Source organism: Octopus sinensis, linkage group LG2, assembly GCF_006345805.1.
Source record: "Octopus sinensis linkage group LG2, ASM634580v1, whole genome shotgun sequence".
Taxonomy (NCBI): domain Eukaryota; kingdom Metazoa; phylum Mollusca; class Cephalopoda; order Octopoda; family Octopodidae; genus Octopus; species Octopus sinensis.
In genome coordinates, this window is record NC_042998.1 from 90,655,427 (window position 1) to 90,677,685 (window position 22,259).

At 35.4% G+C, this 22,259-nt stretch overlaps 1 protein-coding gene across 2 annotated transcripts in view; it reads left to right on the forward strand.

Annotated features, from left to right (window-relative positions):
- The window catches only part of LOC115224264 (ATP-binding cassette sub-family A member 2), a 211,658-nt gene that overhangs the window by 147,081 nt on the left and 42,318 nt on the right, over positions 1–22,259 (forward strand). For both annotated transcript variants that reach the window (XM_029795078.2, XM_036515271.1), the window contains 13 exons: positions 1,784–1,974; positions 3,700–3,850; positions 5,591–5,795; positions 6,053–6,232; positions 7,563–7,633; positions 9,358–9,467; positions 11,176–11,307; positions 12,562–12,642; positions 15,027–15,223; positions 15,907–16,092; positions 16,855–17,145; positions 17,591–17,920; positions 21,157–21,714. In XM_029795078.2, the coding sequence (XP_029650938.1) occupies positions 1,784–1,974; positions 3,700–3,850; positions 5,591–5,795; positions 6,053–6,232; positions 7,563–7,633; positions 9,358–9,467; positions 11,176–11,307; positions 12,562–12,642; positions 15,027–15,223; positions 15,907–16,092; positions 16,855–17,145; positions 17,591–17,920; positions 21,157–21,714 (2,683 nt within the window). The remainder of the gene's footprint in view (positions 1–1,783; positions 1,975–3,699; positions 3,851–5,590; positions 5,796–6,052; positions 6,233–7,562; positions 7,634–9,357; positions 9,468–11,175; positions 11,308–12,561; positions 12,643–15,026; positions 15,224–15,906; positions 16,093–16,854; positions 17,146–17,590; positions 17,921–21,156; positions 21,715–22,259) is intronic.

The window sequence follows — 22,259 nt, forward strand, 5'->3', positions numbered from 1 at the left end:
ATATTATTGACTTAGCTAAGTTTTATTGATTGGTGCATCAAAATCATACTTATTTCTACTTGTTATATGTTCACACTTTGCTTCATCCAAATTACTCAACTTGCATTAATTTATCTACATGGGAAGTTAGCGATTCTTCTATATTGTCATTATTTAATGTCCATTGTTCATGCTGGCATGGGTTGAATAGTTTGAACAGAGCTGGCAAGCTGGGGAGGGGCAGGGGGGCTGCACCAAACTCCAGATTTGGCTGGATGACCTTCCTAATAACAACCACTTTACAGAGTGTGCTATAATATTGTAGAATAGTATTATAACTTTGAAAATACAGAAATAGTTTTAAATTCCCAAATTATGGAATTTAGTATGAAAAATATACTTCTCAGGTAGGTGACCCTGCTCAATGTGTAGAAAAGGTGTAAGTGGAAACTCCATAAGATGTACCCAGTGTAAGCTATGGACACATAAGAAGTGCAGCAACATCAAAGGAAGATTAACCGAGAAGATAGTTTTCATACTCGGCAGATGCACAAGGGCAATAAACACCACATATGCTCAGAAAACAGATTCCATCACACTCCAGGAGGAGAAACTACAAGTAGTTGATAGCTTTCACTACCTGGGTGACCAAGTTAGTAGTGGGGTTGGATGCTCAGAGAGTGTTACCACTAGAATAAGAATAGCCTGGGCAAAGTTTAGAAAGCTTCTACCCTTACTGGTGACAAAGGGCCTTTCGTTCAGAGTGAAAGGTAGATTGTACGATGCTTGTGTGCAAACTGCCATGCTTCACGGTAGTGAAACATGGGCCATGACTGTGGAGGACATGCGTAGGCTCGAGAAATGAAGCTAGCATGATCCACTGGATGTGTAGTGTTGGTGTGCACTCACGACGGAGTGTAAGCACCCTGAGAGAAATGTTGGGCATAAGAAGCATAGGATGTGGTGCGCAAGAGAGACATTTGCGTTGGTATGGTCATGTAGTATGGATGGATGAGGAGAGATTGTGAAGAAGTTCCACTCCCAAACAGTTGAAGGAATCTGGAGTAGTGGTAGACCCAGGAAGACATGGGATGAGGTGGTCAAGCATGGCCTTCGAATGTTGGGCCTCACAGAGGCAATGACGAAAGACAGAGACCTCTGGAGATATGCTGTGACTGTGAAGACCTGGCAAATAAATAAGTTCACGGCTGTATCCTACACCAGTTTCACATAACCAGCCCAAGCCCATTCAAAAGTTCCTTGGATCATAGGGCGAGCTGCTGTGCTTGAGGAGACCTATTGAGTCAAATACATCAAAATGAAAATCAAATGGAAATTGTAGTTGTGATACTCGTGCTGGTGACACGTAAAAATCACCATCCAAACGTGACCGATGCCAACACTGCCTTGACTGGCTTCCTTGCCAGTGGCACGTAAAAAGCACCAACCGATTATGGCCACTGCCAACCTCCTCTGGCCCTTGTGCTGGTGGCATGTAAAAAGCACCCACTACACTCACTGAGTGGTTGGCGTTAGGAAGGGCATCCAGCTGTAGAAACACTGCCAGATCAGACTGTGCAGCCTCCTGGCTTCACAGACCCCATTTGAACCGTCCAACCCATGCTAGCATGGCAAATGGACGTTAAACGATGATGATGACTTTTAAGGAAAATTCTTACTAAAGTTATAGTTTTATTTATCAGACATTTCAGTTTTATTTCCACAAATAGGTATAAAAAAAAATAACAGCTTGATTTGATTTACTTTTAAATGTTAATAACATTGATTTAAAATTTCTGAATAGGTTATGAAAATGATGGGTTTAAATAATGCTGTCCATTGGTGTGCTTGGTTCACCACTACTTTTATTCAAATGACCATCACTATGGCTATTTTAACAGCCATGTTGAAATATGGAAAAGTTCTAACTCACAGTGATCCTTGGGTTATATTCACTGTTCTTGAAGTTTTTGCTCTTGCCACAATTTGCTTTTCGTAAGTATATAGTTTTTTTCTTTTATTTTTAACTGTTATTTAAACATTGAACTCAGAAAATGTTATACTAGCATAGTAGAATGATAAAATGTGTTAACATATCCTTTATTTTAGAAAGTGTTGGACAAAATGCATAAATACTTCAAAATATGTTAGCTATAAGTTTGTCTTATTGTGAATGAATTACCAATGACTTTAGTATTTTGTTCCATTTCTATATTGTACAACATAGTATATCCATAAATTTTACATACAATACTGTATGAAACAGACAGATGTAAACATTTGTATTATATGTATATCTTTATGATCTGAAAAATAGGGATCACATGTTGGGACTTCATCAACAGCTATGTACTCTCTTTAACTTTCTTTGGAGGTACTGTGTAAAAAATCCCACTATTATCTAGGGCTCAGTTAAACTGGAATGACATTGGTGGCAAGTTTGGTATGTTAAGTGTTTTGTTTCAATGCTTTATTGTTATACAGAATATATCTGTCCATTTTTAACCTATTTGAAAATATGTGAAAATTGATGTATTCTTAATCCCTTAGAAATAGTGGATTTATAAACAGTATCTCTGTGAAGTTAAAGAAGGTACCCAGTTGCTGGATTGAAACTAGTCGGGTTAAGACCTTTCTTTGTTATCACAGAGGTATAAAGACAGGTTGTTTATATCTGGGTACAAATCCCTAAAGTTTAGTTGAAGGCAAACAAATCACAAATCCCTACGTGATCTGTGAAAAAGGTGTAGGTAGAAATTCCATAAGATGTACTTGGTGTAAGCTATGAACCCATAAAGAGGTGCAGCAATATCAAAGGAAGGCTAACTGGGAAGATAGTTTTTGTGTGGCAAATGCTCCAAGGCAATAAACACTGAAAATGTGCAGAAAACAGCTTCCATCACATGCCAGTGGAAAAAACTAGTAGTATTTTATAGCTTCTGTTACCTAGGTGACCAAGTCAGTATCAGGGTTGGATTCTCTGAGAGTGTAGCTGCTAGAATAAGAATAGCCCGGACAAAGTTCAGAGAGCTCCTACCTCTGCTGGTTACAAAGGGCCTCTCACTCAGAGTAAAAGGTAGACTGTATGAGGCATGTGTGTGAACAGCCATGCTACATGGCAGTGAAACATGGGCTGTGACTGCCGAGGACATGCATAAGCTTGGAAGAAATGAAGCTAGTATGTTCCGCTGAATGTTTAATGTCAGTGTGCATACACGACAGTGTAAGTGCCCTGAGAGAAAAGTTGGGCCTAAGAAGCAGCAGATGTGGTGTGCAAGAGAGACGACTGCACTGGTATGGTCATGTGTTGCGTATGGATGAGGACAGCTGTGTGAAAAAGTGTCTTCCATGCCAGTGGCACATAAAAAGAACCATTCAGGTGTGGTCGATGCCGGTACCACCTGACTGGCCCTTGTGCTAGTGACATGTAAAAAGCACCCACTACTCTCAGAGTGGTTGGTGTTAGGAAGGGCATCCAGCTGTAGAAACCTTGCTAGATCCGATTGGAGCCTAGTACAGCCTTCTGGCTTGCCAGTCCTCAATCAAACTGTCCAACCCATGTGGACGTTAAACAGTGATGATGATAACTCCATCTAATTTTGACAGTATATGTTTTCATAACATTTAATATATGATTGATTTTATTTTTTTTTTCTCAAAAAAAAAAAGGTAATTGATATTTCCAAATTAAATATTAGTATTTGCATGGCTAATTTTCAGTTTCCTGGTGAGTGTTCTGTACTCAAAAGCCAAGCTAGCAGCAGCCTGTGCAGGTATTGTTTATTTCCTCACATATGTACCTTACATGTACATTGCTATCAAAGAAGAAGCTGCAGGGGATAAAGTACTGGCAATAACCAAATCAATTGCTGTAAGTATCTTTTTTACTATTTCAGTAGCAAATGGTATAGCAATTTGAAACCTTGTTTTTTTGTTGCTGTTTTTTTTTTTTTACAATAATAGTTGGGCCGTTAACTTCCCTTTTTTTCCTAAGAATTTCTAACTCTCTATAAATAGTAATTTCTAACATTGGCATAAGGCCAGAAAATTTGAAGTTCATGGGAGTAATAGGAATTAAAATCAACCCAGTAGGATTTAAATTCATTTACAAATAACAACTCAAAAGCTGATGTTAATTATCAGATCAGTTTTCAAAAATCTAGGTAATTTGGCTAAAAAAAATATTGAAATGTTATAATCAAAGGTAAAATAAAACTTACTTCATGACATATTTCTGAAAGCTAAAACTATAGATTGAACAGATAGTTTCCACTTTGATTTGTAGATTTCCATGACAATTTCTGAGCTTTTTGTATGTTTTTTTTGTTTGTTTTTTTAATAATTCGTAGTTCTTTTTGTGAATAATAATTTCTAACAATGACATAAATTCAGAAAATTTGAATGGGCATAGATCATGTGTAGTGTTTTAGTGTGGATAAAATTAAAAATCAACCCAGCAAGATTTGAACTCAGAATATGAAGAGCTATAAACAATTGCCATTAGGGGTTTTGTTTTGTGTACAACTGATTCTGCAATCCACTGCCCTTCACAATGAATAAATGAAATTTATATGAAAATAGTTAGTGTAAGTTATCTCACTGTAGCAACAGGTTCAATCTTTATATGATACATCTTGTTTTCAGTTTAATGAAATAAAGTGATGAAACAGTTTTACTGGTTCAATCAGTAGTTGAATGCTTAAGTTGATTAAGGATTTAAAAATCTTGGCTATAAAATCAAATTTATATCACTTAATTAACCTATATGAAAGTGAATAGTCAGGTTTACACTAATGTACAAAAGGTAATGAACCAAAAAATTCTAAGGATACACTCATAGTGATGAGGGAACAACATTCTTGTCTTAATTAGTATCTCTAGTCAACAAAGGTAGAGGAAACAATCTATGAAATAAAACTACAAATGTTATGCTATTGGGAGTCATTTTTAACTGTATGGTAACAACTCTGTCATAGGCCTTATTAAAGAAGCAAAGTCTGAGCATTAGAGTAAGGTCTAATAGACATTGAATGACTGAACATCATTACACTACCTTTACAGGTATGGGTTGGACAGTTTGACAGGAACCAATGGGGCAGTGAATGCTATTTTGCTCCAGTGTCTCAGTTTTGGCATAGTTTCTATGGTTGATACCCTTCCTATTGCCAACCACTTAATAGATTGTACTAAGGGGTTTTATTTATGGCACTAGCATTGGTAAGGTTACCTTGTGCTGGTGCCATGAATACACTTTGTAAAATGGATGGCATTAGGAAGGGCATCAACCATAGAAACCATGCCAAAACTGAAACATTGGAACAAGATGGTGTCCACTGATCCATTAGTTTCTGTCTAACTGTCCAACCTTTTCCTGTAAAGAAAGTGAACATAAAATGATAATGATATTCAAAGTAGACCTAATGTTAATTTTAAGATATATGTTAGATAACTTTTGATTAGATTAATATATTGTTGTACATCAAAATTAAGTCACCAAATCTTTTTTTTCTACTTCCAATACTGAAATTTATGAATAAATTGCATTTAGTTTTGCATGTTCTGTTTTGTTTCTTTTCAACAGTGTAATTTTCTTTTTTCTTTTTTTTTTCAGTCCCTATTCTCAACGACAGCATTTGGACTTGGTGCCAAATATTTTGCTTTCTATGAAGAAGAGGGGGTTGGTGTCCATTGGGATAACATTTCTATATCTCCTGTTGAGAATGATGACTACAATTTGGCCCTTGTTACTATGATGATGCTAGTAGATTCTTTATTATATGGATTGTTAGTATGGTATATTGAGAATGTCCATCCAGGTATGTAATTTATCTGAAACTGACTTGCTTTAAATACTACAGAGGCTCTTATTTTTGCAAACATAACTATTGTAAACCTTGCTAAAGTTCAATAGTTTACATTTTTATTTAGGCAAATGAATTGCATTTTTACCTGTTTTTCAAGAATTAATTGTATAATTTTGCTCAAATCATTTTCAATATTTCATTACTTTTACCTTCACTGACGATTTTGATTTGCTGTAATATCACTTTATATTTATTCATTTATTTAAAAGGTTCTTTTGGTTTACCCAAGCCATGGTGTTTCCCCTTCACTCAGTCTTACTGGTGTGGTACGACTGGAAAGCCGGAATCAAATCAATGTACATGGTTTACTAATTTATTTAAACGGAGCCATATCAGTCTGTCTGTAACAGAAGAGGACCAAGCATGTGCTATGGAGCAAAGACAGTCTGGTAAGATGCAGTTTCTGCCTGGAAATCTAATCCATGTAACAGAATTCCATGTAATAGAATCAGATATATTGCTGCAATATTTTAACTTGCATTATACCTTTTATAATCATTTAAATGTTAATTTATTGTATATTAGTGCTTATGCTTCATCTAATTACATATATTCCATTTCTTCTATTTATTGTGGATAAAAACTTATGTTAGAATTACAGATTTAAGAGTTTATACTTATACCTGGTAGGAAATCTATATATATAAAACTCTAGTTGTGTGAGTGTCTGTCCCCTTCGATTTAGATTCCTAACTCCTCCCACATTTTGCGGTGCAGTTTAACCAAATTCGGGTATCTTATAGTCGTGATTCATATCGAGCCCGTCTGACTATTAGCGCACGTCAACGATGAGTCTACGATTTTAAAAATAATTTAACATCATTTTTTATTCCATTTTAATGCATAAAATGCATCGTATGTCGATGGCGGCGGAGTTGGCGTCCACACTCACAGCTGCACCTGTTTGCTTCTCCCCCTTCCCTCCCTCGTGAAGCTGTGGGGAAGGGAGTGTAAAGAAATCAACGTCGTAATGCGTTGTGAAGGAAACCAGCGTTCTTTTAGAACAACGACTTCATGGCTTGAAGACACCAAAATAAAAATGGCTAAGAAAGCCCGAATTTATAAGGGAAGTAACTCTCTAAAAATGCTTATATAGTTATTTCCCTTACAAACCCGAGCAACGCCGGGCGATACTGCTAGTTATAAATAAAACTGTAACACCATTAGACAGTAATGTATTGATCAAATGTAATGAAAACTAGTCTTATTAATTCATACAAATTTTATAAATGACTTAGACATTATATGCTTAATGTCACTTTAAAGCAGCAAATTAATTAGTATTGCAGTACAAATCTTATTTCAACTCTTGAATTTTCATTTAGTAATTAGAGTTCAGCATTCCTATTAACTAGACAGATTCATTTACTTTTAAGCATCTTTGTGAATTTTCTTTGAGTTTTCACAAAATTCACTTAATTCCTCTAATTTGTCATAATCGTTTCTTTGTTTATCCTGCTAACTTTTCTCACATGGAAGTTTATTTTACAACGATGTACATTTTTCTTCTTTTGTGTGTGTTTCCTTGTAATTCAATTACCTGTTTGATTATTACCTGTTCTCTCCAAGGATGGTTCTTTTTGAGTACTTGTCATTTTGACTAAGCATGATTGCAATGACCACAAAAATATCACTTGGAATGAGTGCTGTTTTAATTTCTTTTGTGAAATATTTTCAAAAATTATTTTTCTTACTTTGCATGTTGATACCCTTTTTCAGAATACTTCCAGAATTTTGAACCAGAACCTAAACATTTACCCCTTGGTGTATGCATTGACAACTTAACAAAGGTATAATGACTGCAACATTTTATTGTCAACTTAATTTTAAAAATCAATTTAGACATCTATAATCATGTACCAATAATTAACAAAATAATTATCTCAGACTTTTGTGATTACATTTATATTTAAAAGTTTTAGTTGTTTTGAGTATAAATTCAAAGACATGATTTGGTTATAGAGAAAATCTTTTTAGATGTAGATGTGATTGAAATGTCATTGTTTTCATTATTTTAAGTAAGGTGTTTGAATATAAACCGTTTATCTTCAGATTTCTTCATGTACTAGAAAATGCAGATTTATCATGTATAATATTATATGTATGTGTGTGTGTGTGTTTCTCATATTAGTCATTGAATTCTAGATAATTGTAAATGAAATTATAACTACATTATCAATCACTTTATGAATTTCTTTATACTTTTAAGATAATCTGTCAATTTCCTACTGAAATCCCATCTCTGCCTCTCTTTCACACAGACACAAAATTAGCTCAGAAAACTCCCCACTCTTTATGTGTATACACCCCTCAATCTTTAATGTTTGAATTCTCTGCCCATTGTTGTATTTTTTTTTTTTTTTACTGTCTTTAATGCCTCTTGACTTTTGGTTTTGCATTACTCTTATTTGAAGCCTTTTTGCCTTTTGCCATTCAACTATATGCAACCTTTCATCCTAAGGACCACCATCCTTTGAAACTTCATTCCTATGCTAACCAATAAAAAAGCCTCAGTATGATCAATCAACAACTCTCTCGAGTAATGTCCTATTTTATATAATGGAAAAGGATACGTTATGTGGTCCTAGATAACTCTATCCCGAAAAAATTTGAGGTGGTCATTGCTGGAACACCTCCAATCGTAGATATCTCATAGATCTGTTTGTATTACATACTACTTTTGTCAGTATGTAATACTCTTCATTTGGTATAATAGCAGGCAAAAAAATTATACATATTCACATACTTACCTATATAATAAGCATAAGAGTGGCTGTGTGGTAAGTAGCTTGCTTACAAACCACATGGTTCCGGGTTCTGTCTTGTGAGTGGATTTGGTAGACGGAAACTGAAAGAAGCCCGGACCGTTAGCTCCTACACGCATTTTTTTCTCTCCTTGTTTCTCTCCTTGTTTCTTTTCTGTGTATCTTTCTGTCGAAGAGCGTAGGCTCGAGACGTAAAAGACTTGTTCTATTTCTATTCCTGAGCGCCATACTATTACATTTGCTTGTTTGTACTCCACCTGCCTTCGTCTTTTGTTTATTTTCGTAAACCTTCCTGTTATATATATATATATATATACATACATACATACATACATACATACATACATACATGTGTGTGTATATGTTTGTGCCCCCCCCCCCAACATCGCTTGACAATCGATGCTGGTGTGTTTATGTCCCCCTAAGTTAGCAGTTTGGTAAAAGAGACTGATAGAATAAGTACGAGGCTTACAAAGAATAAGTCCTGGGGTCGATTTGTTTGACTAAAGGCGGTGCTCCAGCATGGCCACAGTCAAATGACTGAAACAAGTAAAGAGTAAAGAGAGTAATATAACTGTTAAGTAACTAAATGACAAACAAAAAGTTAGAATGTTGTTTCAGTAAGTATCATGAGAGAAGATGAACTGAAATATTAATTCATTTTTAACTTGCATAGTAAAGCAAATTTTGGAAAGAAAGAATAAAAAATTTTGTGAAGTCTAATACTATATGATTTGATTTATTTCTAGGTTTATAAAACTGGCAAGAAAGTTGCTGTGAAGAATTTAACATTGAATTTATATGAAGGACAGATCACTTCTTTCTTAGGCCACAACGGAGCTGGTAAAACAACCACAATGTGAGTTCTAGCCTACTGCCAATTAATTGTAAATTTCAAATGCACAGGCATGCACACACACACACGCTCTCTCTCTCTCTTTCTTCCTCTCCTTCTTTCACTCTCCTTCTTTCACTCTCCTTCACTCTCCCTCCTTCACTCACTCTCCTTCACTCACTCTCCTTCACTCACTCTCCTTCACTCACTCTCCTTCACTCTCTCTCCTTCACTCTCTCTCCTTCACTCTCTCTCCTTCACTCTCTCTCCTTCACTCTCTCTCCTTCACTCTCTCTCCTTCACTCTCTCTCCTTCACTCTCTCCTTCACTCTCTCTCCTTCACTCTCTCTCCTTCACTCTCTCTCCTTCACTCTCTCTCCTTCACTCTCTCTCCTTCACTCTCTCTCCTTCACTCTCTCTCCTTCACTCTCTCTCCTTCACTCTCTCTCCTTCACTCTCTCTCCTTCACTCTCTCTCCCGTTCACTCTCTCTCCCTTTCACTCTCTCTCCCTTTCACTCTCTCTCCCTTTCTCTCTTTCACTCTCTCCCTTCCACCCGCTCTCTCTTCCACTCTCTCCCTTCCACCCGCTCTCTCTTCCACTCTCTCTCTTCCACTCTCTCTCTCTCTCTCTCTCTCTCTCTCTCTCCACTCTCTCTCTCTTCCCTCTCTCTCTCTTCCACTCTCTCTCTCTTCCACTCTCTCTCTCTTCCACTCTCTCTCTCTCCACTCTCTCTCTCTCCACTCTCTCTCTCTCTTCCCTCTCTCTCTCTTCCACTCTCTCTCTCTTCCACTCTCTCTTCTTCCACTCTCTCTCTCTTCCACTCTCTCTCTCTTCCACTCTCTCTCTCTTCCACTCTCTCTCTCTTCCACTCTCTCTCTCTTCCACTCTCTCTCTCTTCCACTCTCTCTCTCTTCCACTCTCTCTCTCTTCCACTCTCTCTCTCTTCCACTCTCTCTCTCTTCCACTCTCTCTTTCTTCCACTCTCTTTCTCTTCTACTCTCTTTCTCTCTCTCTTCTGCTCTTTCTCCCTTTCACTCTCTCTCCTTAATTCTATTAACTGTTCACATGTAATGTGTTGAACAATATTATGTTCCCAGAAACATTTTTTAGTATATGACTATACATAATCATGTTTACTAATTATTGACAGAGTATTTTAACTATTTGATATTTTAATTTGAATTAAAATCCCTTTGATAGTAGTCCACCTAGGACCATATCTGCTTCTTGTTTTATTATGATATGAGTTGAAATTTTCCATCGAAATTTCATGTTAATTTACATTCTAAACACCAACTTAATGATGTCAGTTATTTTACTGAATCCATAATTTTCAAAATTGATTTGAAGCAAATGCAATGTATTTCAACAGAAATATAACAAAAGAGCTCATCATTCAAATACTTTCTCTGGTATCCATGGAAGCATATATTTCTCAAAATCCACTAGTTTAATTTACCATTATTTTTTATTTATTTATTTTTTGAAGCATTATTATTATAATGGTTCAGTTTTGGCAAATGAGTTATCTTGCTAAAAAATAAATTACAATAAAATATGTGATATAATTTTGGGAAGCATTTACAGAATTCTCAGTTTTGAAAAGTTATTTTACATTTTCATGCCATGATACTTTAATGGTACAAATATATATTTTTTTTTATGAAAATTGTTCTAAAACAAATTTGTATTTCAAAATATCTTACCTTTGTGTCTTATCTAAATTTTAGGTCCATTCTCACTGGGTTTTTTCCTCCAACATCAGGTTATGCTATGGTATATGGGCATGATATTCGTACTAATATGGATGTTATTCGGAAAGATCTTGGAATGTGTCCACAGCACAATGTGCTCTTTGATAAGTGTGTATTTAAATTTTATTATAATTTCTTACATATTTAATTTGTATTTCACATTATCAGTTCTCCTTATGCAGATTTCAACCAAATAGTTTGCAAAGTTATAACACAAAATTACAAAATTATAACACAAAATTACACACATGTATTTATATGAATCTGCACACACACACACACACACACATTTTAAAGTACACTATGATAGGTATAGACATGGCTGTGTGGTCAAGAAGTATACTTTAGGGGTAGGGTTCAAGTTCAGTCTCACAGTGTGACACCTTGGGCAAGTATCTATTACTGTCAATCAATGCTTTGTGAGTGAATTTGGTAGATGGAAACGGTAGGAAGACTGTTGTATATGTATGCAAATGTGTATGAATGTTGACATCTCAGGCCTTGCTTCAGTGAACAATTAATAATGTGTACATTCTTTGTTAACATTATGACTGGTTTCTCTGCACATGCCAAGACTTGTGGAATAAAATCCTGTCTCAAATGTGTCCCCACCCCACCTATGCTAACATGGAGAAATGGACATCCAATAAATGGACGCCTACATTTTTTATGTATTGCTTTCAGCCATTGGATTGTGGTTTTGAGGATTTTAGTTGATTATAATGACCCCAGTTCTTTATCTGGTATTTTTTCATCTGCTAATTTTAAACACACGCACACTGTCTTTTGCACAGTTTCCATCTATCAAATTTCACTCCTGTTAGTCAACCAAAAGCTATGGTAGAAAACTCTTGCCCAAAGTGCTCTGTAGTGATGTTGAACCCAAACATATGTGGCTTTAAGTGAACTTCTCAATTTCACCCATGTTTACATTCATATAATGACATAGAAACAATAAACATAAGCTTAGATACACTTAATTAAATGCTCTACAGATTTACAATTGCCCTGTGATTTATACAAAAATACAAACATGCTAGTTTTTATACATCAATACAAATGCATAAATATTCATGCATTCTTTATTACCATGTATGTAAACACAATGGAATAATTCCATTTTTTATTTGCTTCACAGAGGCCTCTATATTTCTAGATTTTAAGTCATCTTTGTAAGTTATTCTTTAAGAAAATATAAATATTTTTACAAAAGCAACTTATATAATATTGTGGATGTTTAGAAAATATTTTAATGAAGTAACTTAAGCAACCAATTTGTTTGTAAAAAGTAAATAGTGAGGGTTAATTGTAGGTTTACAATTTTTAAAAAAATGGTTACAAATTTACCAAATTTAATTTCAGGTTGACTGTAAAAGAGCATCTGTGGTTTTATGGACAACTGAAAGGAATGAAAACTGAAGAGATAGAACGAGAAATGGAAATGTATGTACATTTGTTTTTGTTTCAGTCATACATACATACATCTATAAATATAAATGTGTAATGTGTCTGTCTGTGTGTTTGGGGTTATTCCAACTCCTCCCACACTGTCCAACCGATTTTAATGATTTTTGGCACCTAGGTAGATCACTCGACCTGAAATTCAAATAAGGCTAGAATTTTTTGAAAACTTGATAATGCTTAGTGAGCATCAATTTTTGCAAGATCAATTGGGCATTTGAATGGAAAGTTATTTTTCCAGCAGCTTTTGCATTTTTTGTCCAATTTTGATGAAAATTGATGAGTGAGCAAGGCTCATAGCAGTGAGTTGATGTCAATATATGGTGTTGACAAAAAATTGATAATTGCGCCTGAGCAGTGGTTTTATAAAATCAATAAGCTTTTTGCATGCAAATACCCATAGAGATTTTATTTTTGGCCATAACTTTTATATTTTTTATCTGATTTTAATGAAATTTGAGATGTAGGTAAATTTTGTGGTGGGGGAGACAGTAAAGGTGTTTATTTAATTCAAAAGGGTTTGTAAGGGTGCAAATGCAAATAACCATTTCCTTCGAGACATTCTTATTGATTTTGTAGAAATTTTACACATGATTACAATTCATGTCCATTAGTTGATGCAGCATGAAGAGTTGACAAAAAAATTAATAATTGCGCATGAGCAGGGGATTTTAAGAAATAAGTAGGCTTTTTGTATGCAATTACCCATAGGATTAATATTTAATGCTGTAACTTTTCGTTTGATTTTGATGAAATTTGACATTTAGGTAAATTTCATGGTCGGAGTCATGTAGTAGAATTAAAATTAAACTGGTGAAAGACAGAAATCATCAAAATTCACTCACAATAAAATAATGAACTGATTTCGAAAGAAATTGACCCATGAGTAAAATTAAGCACTTCAACATATGAAACCTCAATTGTTCATATAATGTATTGGGATTTAAGTCAATGGGATATTTTCATGTTCATGGCCACATGGATTCTATTTTATGACATAACCTTAACACTTTTCTTCAGATTTTGCTGAGATTGGACAATTTTGTACAGAGGGTGGCATTAAGGGGAGAGAAATATACAAACATGACTATCAACGGGTTGAGGTACGCCCAAAAGTTTGATTGCGATTTCAGACAGTCCAATATGTAGGAGTATGTTGAAAGTGTTAACCGGGTAAAATCCCTGCCAAAGTAGATATAACATCTTAATGGGTAATAGTTGGCACGGGGAATGTAGAAGATTTCAATAAAGGTCAGAGGTGGGTTTAACTTCAACATGGAAAACACGAGCAATGCCGGATCCAACAGCTAATACATACATATATGTGTATGTGTTTGGAAATGCTTTATATTTGGTGCTGATATAACTATATTCTTTGACATAATCTAATAACAATGTTTGTTGCAATTTTTTTTTTTTTTGTGAATTTATAAACTTACCTTAGTGTTCCATCACCTTCAAAAAAGGAACTCCTTAACTTGCACCTTCCCTCACCAAACTCAATATTTCTCTCTATATAGAGTGAAGCAGATAATGTTGTCTCCCAGTCCTCAAAAGGTGAACTTCTCTGACCATACTGATATGGGTATCCTAGCACCCTCATTTCTGATACACTACTTAGCTAGAACACTGATGAATCTGCATTCCAAAGATGAAATTCCTCTTCCGGACCAAAACATATTTCAGCTCTAATCATTTACTAACCCACTAAACAGTTCCAGAGAAAACCACCAGAGTGCAACTAACATATCTGAAATGGTGCTGTTGCTAGATACAAATATACACATCCTAAACCACATAAAAAAATAAAATGGCAATTCAGTTGATAAGCCAAGTCCTACTCCACCCAATACACTACATCTATTTGTCCATAAACATTCTGAGTCTTCTGCTGCTGCTACTACTACCACAGCTTCTGTTAAACTATCTGATCCACCTTAACCCAAGTTCAGCAGATACTCCTACATTTTGCCATCCTTACTATGTCCCACTATCACCAACCACATACAAAAGACTTTTCTTAGTCCTCTCTCTAAACTGTAACCCTCTTTGTCCATGTTTTCCAATGAACATCAGCCTAGAAAGTTAGAGCTAAATATTATTTTATCAGTCTGTGAGGGCCTGCAAATGTCATGGGCATCACTCCTCCTACTCTTAACTAAATGAAAAAGTCATTAGATAAGGGGAGGGAAACACTCAAAGAAGAATCAACTCAAGAACCTACTCATCAGTGACACCGATATTTAACATAGAAACCTTCATTAAATTTTGATATTTTATGAAGATTGTTTTTATAATTAAACCTGTAACTAAATCAGCAGTTTCATATGATGATGTATTGTTGATTTTTCTATATTTACTTCTAGTATGATCCAAGATATTGGCCTTCCTCGAAAAAAGAACTGTTCAGTAGACTGCTTGTCTGGTGGTATGCAACGTAAACTATCTGTTGCCATTGCTTTTGTTGGTGGTTCTCGAACAGTGATCTTAGATGAACCTACAGCAGGAGTGGACCCTTATGCTCGGCGTGCAATCTGGGATCTTTTGGTTAAGTACAAAAACGGTAAGTTAGCTTTTATAACTATTCTTTGAAATAAAATTTTAATTTGGAAAATTAAATAACAATAATGACAAGAATTTATATTTAAATAATACAATTAGATATCATCAAATATGTGTCCACTCTTCCATATTTTTGGGTTGGATGGGTTGTCATGATGCAAATCAGTTCTTATTTAGAGTTATTGCTTTCCTTGATGGGTTGTAGGACCATGACTAGCCTACCCATTCCAATTTTATGCGTGGTTTCTATGATTGGAAGCCCTTCCTAACACCAGGGTGTGGCACTTTACAAGGTGTGTTGGGTGTATTTTATCATGACACCAGCACTAATGAGGTTATCTTGTGCTCTGTAAGTTTCTAAGTAATGATGTGTGTGTGTGTGTGTGTGAGAGTGCAGACATGGCTGTGTAGTTAAGATTGTTTAGGAACTACAGTTTCAGGTTCAGTCCCACTGTGCAAAATATTCAGTGACTTCTACTATAGTCCTAGCTTTGTGAGTGAAATTGGTAGATGAAAACTGTGTGACAGTCCATTTTGTGTGTATATGTATATACTTTTTTTATTGCACTGTTAATCCACAAGTAAAGAATATCCATCAAATGCTGTGCTAAGTGCTCATTCTCACTGTTCAATACTACTTTGGGTATGTTTGTCACTGATTATTTTATCTTCTATTATTTGCAGGGAGGACAATACTGTTGTCAACACATCACATGGATGAAGCTGATATCTTAGGGGATCGCATTGCAATTATTTCTGATGGTCAGTTAAAATGTTGTGGTTCATCACTATTTTTGAAGAACACTTTTGGAGAAGGATATCACATTAAAATGGTGAAGAAAGAATCTGAAGAAACATTTGATGTCTCAGGTATTCTGTTGAATTATTTTCATCATCATTTTGTATCTGCTTTCCCCACTGGCATAAATTAGATGTCTCATGGTCAAAGTAATTTATTTGGAGTCACTACCCTCTTAGACATGTCTGAAGAACATGTCTTGCTCCAATATTTCATTTCTAGTTTGGATTCTACGGCTGGATGCACTTCCTAACACCAAACACCCTACAGTGTATATTGGGTATTTTTTCTTGTGATACCAGTACTAAGGAGTTTGTCATATCCTTGACACAACTTGAAAATCTGTTTACTTATTTGTTAGGTATTAGAGACAAGAAAAGTGTCTATGAACTTTGGATTAAAACTTTGCAGATTGTTGTACAAAGTTAAAAAGTAACCCTAAGACAAAATTTTTTCTTTGTCATTTATACAGATATTTTAGGTTTAAAATGCCCAGTAGACTGGAGTTAATCCCAGTCTCCATAGTGTTTAATCTGCTCAGAGTATATAAGATTCCCCACTGAATAGGACACATCAAAAGCTTTATGCCACTAGCTGTAGCTGTTACTCATTTTTAGCTAAGTCCCTTGCTCAAGAACGCAATTAAACCAACAACCTAAACTACTATTGCAATAATTCAGATTATTTACTTGTTCTTGTAATTGATTTTAAAATCTGAAAAAGTTGGGAAAAATCAAACCTTCATTCAATCAGTTAAAACTTATGTTACTTTTGTGAAATCTTAATCAATTTCTTTAGCAAAGATTTTAAACAAAAAATTACTTTTCACTTAGAACGTCTTCCTGATTTGAAACCTCGAGAATCTTTCTTGACTGAATGCCAACAAAGCAGTGTAACAAATTTCATAATAAAACATGTGAAATCAGCATATTTGAAATCTGAAAGCAAACGTGAGCTACATTATATTTTACCTTTTGAGGAAATTAAAAAGGGAAATGCAGAGCGTTTGTTCCAAGCTTTGGAATCTTCTCTTGACACCCTTGAAATCAGTAGTTTTGGTGTTATGGACACAACACTTGAAGAAGTTTTTCTTAAAGTCACTGAAGCATTTCATTGTCCTGAAGGTAAACATTTTCACTTACATTATTTAAACTTGCTGTTTGAATATGTTTAACTGTTTTGTTTGCTCATTTTCTTTTACTGCTTTTTTTTTTTTTTTTTTTTTTCAAACCTATTTATTTCTTTAAACTGGAACAATATATTCTATGAAATAATGTCTTTTTAATTGTATAAATGTGTAGTTTTTGCTGGATTTTACACAAAACTATCCTAATTTGTCTCATATTTTTAGACTTTATTGTGTAGAAAATTTTCAGCTGCCAATCTTTATACAATGTTTACTGTTATTTTCGACAGTTTTTTAACATACAAGGAATTCTTTCAATACTCATATCTATGTATTAATTATAATTTCCAATGTATGTAAAAATTGAGAAATCTGTAAAGCTGTATTAATTATTGATATTTTGAAATTTCTGTATTGTTCATACTGCATGGTGTCTTTTGTAGTGATCTCAGAAAACAAGCCAAGTGATACACTAAATACCAACTCATTTATTGCTGATTATTTGTCGGGTTCTCGGAATCAAGAAAATGAGATTAGTAATAATGAACCTGAGTGTACAGATACCAGTTCTACATCCAGTTTGTTGGATGTTTCAAATACTGATCAGAATCCAACTGACACTGCTATGCATTATGATGTGGAAATGAACAGTATGGCTGGGCAGCCACAACAACCTAAAAAACAAAAATCTGAAAGAAAGAATGTGTCCACTGCTAACAAACATGGCAATTATGTTAAACTGGAAGAAGAAATTGATGAGACAAACCAAAACGGTATGTAAATCACATTTTTTTTTTACTGTAGTTATTTTTCATATAATTTTTTTAATATTGTGTTACTTGAACATCAACAAGCAAGTGTAAAAGATAATAAATGCTGTAAGGATGTAGTTATTTAGATGGCTGTTAAAAGTATCTTACATAACTAGGAACAAGCATTAAAGTTTTTAGATGAACAGAGACGCCAGAAAGCTTAAGAGGACAACAGTTTAAGTTCATTGGACAGCGTAAGAGACAGCGTATGCGATTTGGGAGACTGCAGCAGTCTGACTTGCCAGGAAAGAACGCTGTAATGCTGAACAGGAATACAAAATGCACAAATCAGAGATCAACAGGAAGAGCGCAATAGATCATCCAACCATCTCAAGCAGGTGACAAAAAAGGCAGTGCTTGAATTCGAACAGCGCATAGCAACCAACCCTGACAGCAAAGTGTTCTGGAAGTATGTACATTCAAAGCAGAGACCTCACTCTCCAGTTGGCTCCCTTTGCAATCTCCACACAGGCCAGATTACTGACAATCCCAAAGAATGTGCAGAAATCATTGCTGGATGCTATGCAGGCATACTTACTGTTGAAGATCAAAATGTTCCATCTCCATCACCTCTGACATCGGACTCTATAACTACTATGAAATTTACACCAGCAATGCTACAACGCCACCTTAAGAATAAACGTAACTATGCCTCTCCTGGTCTCAATGGTGTTACATACCTACTTCTCAGATGCGGTGGGTACTTTCTTCTGAACCAACTTTCACTATTCTTTCAATTCTGTCTTGACAAAGGTGTTACTCCAGAGCAGTTGAAAACTGCCAGTGTTATCCCTCTGTTCAAAAAAGGTGACTGCACATCGCCTGTCAACTATCGCCCTGGCTGCATCGCCAAACTGATGGAATCCTGTGTCAGAGAAACCCTCTAGAACTTCTGGAAGTCTTACAGACTCATCCAGCCATCACAATTTGGATTTATTCCTAACTCCAGCTGCTGTAATCAACTCATCAAGTTTCTTGATGACATTGCCCGAATCACTGATCACGGCTCCTGGGTGGATGTTGTTTACTTGGACTTCGCTAAGGCTTTCAATTCTGTGCCACAAAAAAGACTTATGGTGAAACTCTCTGCAATGGGTGTAAGAGATGATCTCTATAACTGGTTGAAGTCCTTCATTATCAGCTGAAAAGAGGTTGTCACAGTTGACATCTGGGATCTGTTCTTGGTCCCCTTTTATTTGTTGCATATGTTAATGACATAGATACCAACTTAAAGAATGCCACAGTGCTGAAATATGCAGATGACATCAAGCTGTACCTCGAAATAAAGAGGACAGATCCTGTACGCCTATAGATCTTTATTGCAATCAGACCTGGATATAATGCAGCAATGGATCATGGACTGGCAACTTAAGCTGGCTGTGGACAAATGTACCACCATGCATTTTGGGAGAAAAAACCCAGCGTCTACTTATTGTCGACAGCGATTTGCGTTGGACAAAACACATTGCTAAAATTGCCAAGAAGGTTGGGGGTGTCTTGGCATCACTTACCAAGTCCTTTGTGAGCCGCTCTCTGGCTATCTATCTGAGGCTTTACATAGCTATGGTGCGGCCTCACCTGGAATTTGCATCACCGGTCTGGAACCCCTATCTTGCCCAGGATATTAATCGACTGGAAACCGTTCAGCGACATGCAACCAAGAGAATACCCTCCATCGGGCATTTGCCATATTCTGAATGCCTTACTTGCCTGGGCATGGATACATTGAAACTCCGACGTCTGGCAGCTGACTTGGCAGACACCCATAAAATTATTAACCATCTTACCAACAGTAACTCTGAAAGTCAGAAAACAGCACAGCTCTCATGACTTTCGGAAACATTTTTTCACGCTAAGAGTTGCTGAAATAGGGAACAAACTGCCAGCATCAGTTGTTAGTTGTCAGAGCACTGCATCCTTCAAAACTTCCAAGCTTCATGAGATTCGCCAACACTACACCTGATTTTCTCCCCTCTACACACACACAAGCATGTATCTGACTCCTACACTGTTCACTTTCCAGACATTTGTACATTACTTCATATGCACTTTTGACAAGTTGTGGTGCACCTGAGTATTGTATACAATAATTTCATTATTATTAAAAGGCTTTCAGTACTTGTCTTCTCTGGCTTCTTTCTTTATGGCCTTCACAACTGGTTTCAAAAAAGCCAGCCAAATAACACATTAAGTGTGGAGTTTCATAATTATTCATCCCTATAGGCATAACACATGAAGAACTTAAAAATTATGTAACTTTTCATGCATAGTACCATTACAAATATTGGAATTAGGCTTCTAAATAGCTTTTGTTTTAATTATGTCGTCCAATCAGTTTTGAAACTGAAACTGTTGCTTCATGCTGGAGTTATGACAGTGATTTAAAACATGCACATAATGTGTTTTAAATGGCTGTCATTTTTGTTTTATTTCACTTTATTATTCTAATAGTTATGAAGTATCAGTTTATGTTATAAAGCAGAGGTCACCAAACTTTTTTCATGGCAGGCCAGATAACTAAGAGAATGACAAGCATGGGCTGCATATCCATTTTGTTTAATACAATACAGTGAATACACAAAAAATAAAGACAACCAACATATTTATTTACCAAAAAGTTATTTAAAAAAAGGCAACATTAGCAATAAGATAGTTATATCACTCCCAGTGTGCACATATCTGAATCTCACAAACTAAACAGCAAAAAAGGTTGGTGAGATTTGTGAAAATGGTGTTTAGCTTTTAAGATATCATATCTGCTTTGGAATTGCTGCATCAAACCAAGAGAATTGCTTTCAAATGTCCATCAGTCAATCTCATTCGATGTGCTGACTTCACATTCTTCATTTTTGAAACTGTTTGCTCACAAACATAAGTTGTTCCAAACACTGATGCAATACCAGAAGCAAATGAACTCTCATTGCAAGTACTTACACAAAAGGTACAGTACAGCAGCAGGCTGGATGGACTGACCTTGCGGGCTGTAGTTTGCTGATCCCTGTTATAAGGAATCCGTTTTGCACATGCATAACCTGACCATTGACACAAAAATTATTTCTAAATTAAGTTTTTCAGGTATATAAAGTTTTCATGTATATTTAAATAATGGATGCAAAAAAATGTAAACTAAAAGTGCCAGAAATTCATAAAGTCATAGTCAATTGAATTATTGTTTATGTTTATTTATATTTTTCCAGAATTTCCTGATATGCAAACTGAAGGATGTGGTAGCATTTTATTAACAGGACACTGGCTTCACCTCAATCAGTTCAGAGCCATCATCATTAAACGCTTCTACTATATCAGACGTAATTGGAAGGGACTCTTCTCTCAAATCCTTCTCCCTGCTTTGTTTGTATGTATTGCAATGACTGTTGCTTTGACTGCTCCTGGACTTGATGATCTTCCACCAATTGAACTAAGCCCCTCTCAATATTTCAACTTGACCCAACCAGAAGGAAACTACATACCTTATGCAAATCAGAAAACAAAACAATTCAATAAATCTAGTGATGCGGGTCCTGATGAAATCATACGCACATTTTACTACCCTTCAGGTGTTGGAGCAACATGTGTTTTGAAATCCCCATTTAATATATCTTTCAGTGGCAGTGATCTTCACAAAAACTACAAACTACTCTTAAAATATTTTGAAGATAGTTGTGAGAAGGTATTTGTGCATGGTCTTCCTTTAGATAACTTTGTCCCTCCATTACCTCTCTCTAAAAACAAGGATAATCAAATGAAATCTAACAGTAAGTATTATATTTGTTTGCTTTGTTTATTACTACTGAGGTCAACTTTGCCTTTCATCCTTCTGTTGGTCGATAAAATAAAGTACCAGTCAAGTACTGTAATCAACTAGCCTCATCCCTTCAAAACATTAATGGCCTTGTGCCTAAATTAGAAACAACTGTTATAGTCCTTATTCCATTTGTATATTCAGTTTCATTAAAAATATTTAATATTTCTGCCATGAAACTAAACATATCCACTTATGAAGTAAAATTCTGTCCACATGATCATATACCTTATTGTAATGAACATTTTCCATCTCTTTTTCCCCACAGCTATATGATGGGTACTTTGAACTCCAATTAACTATAGGACTAATTATGTTACTTAGAATAATCTGTTTACTACATTAAACAGTCTAGATGAGAAAACCTTGACCTTCATTAAGTAAACATTAGCTCTTCAAAATTCATTGAGTATATCAATTTTCTTCATGGAAAGTCTTGTCACTCATTCTTTCTTGGAAACACAGGAAATATGTAGATAATCTTTAACAGAGACCAAC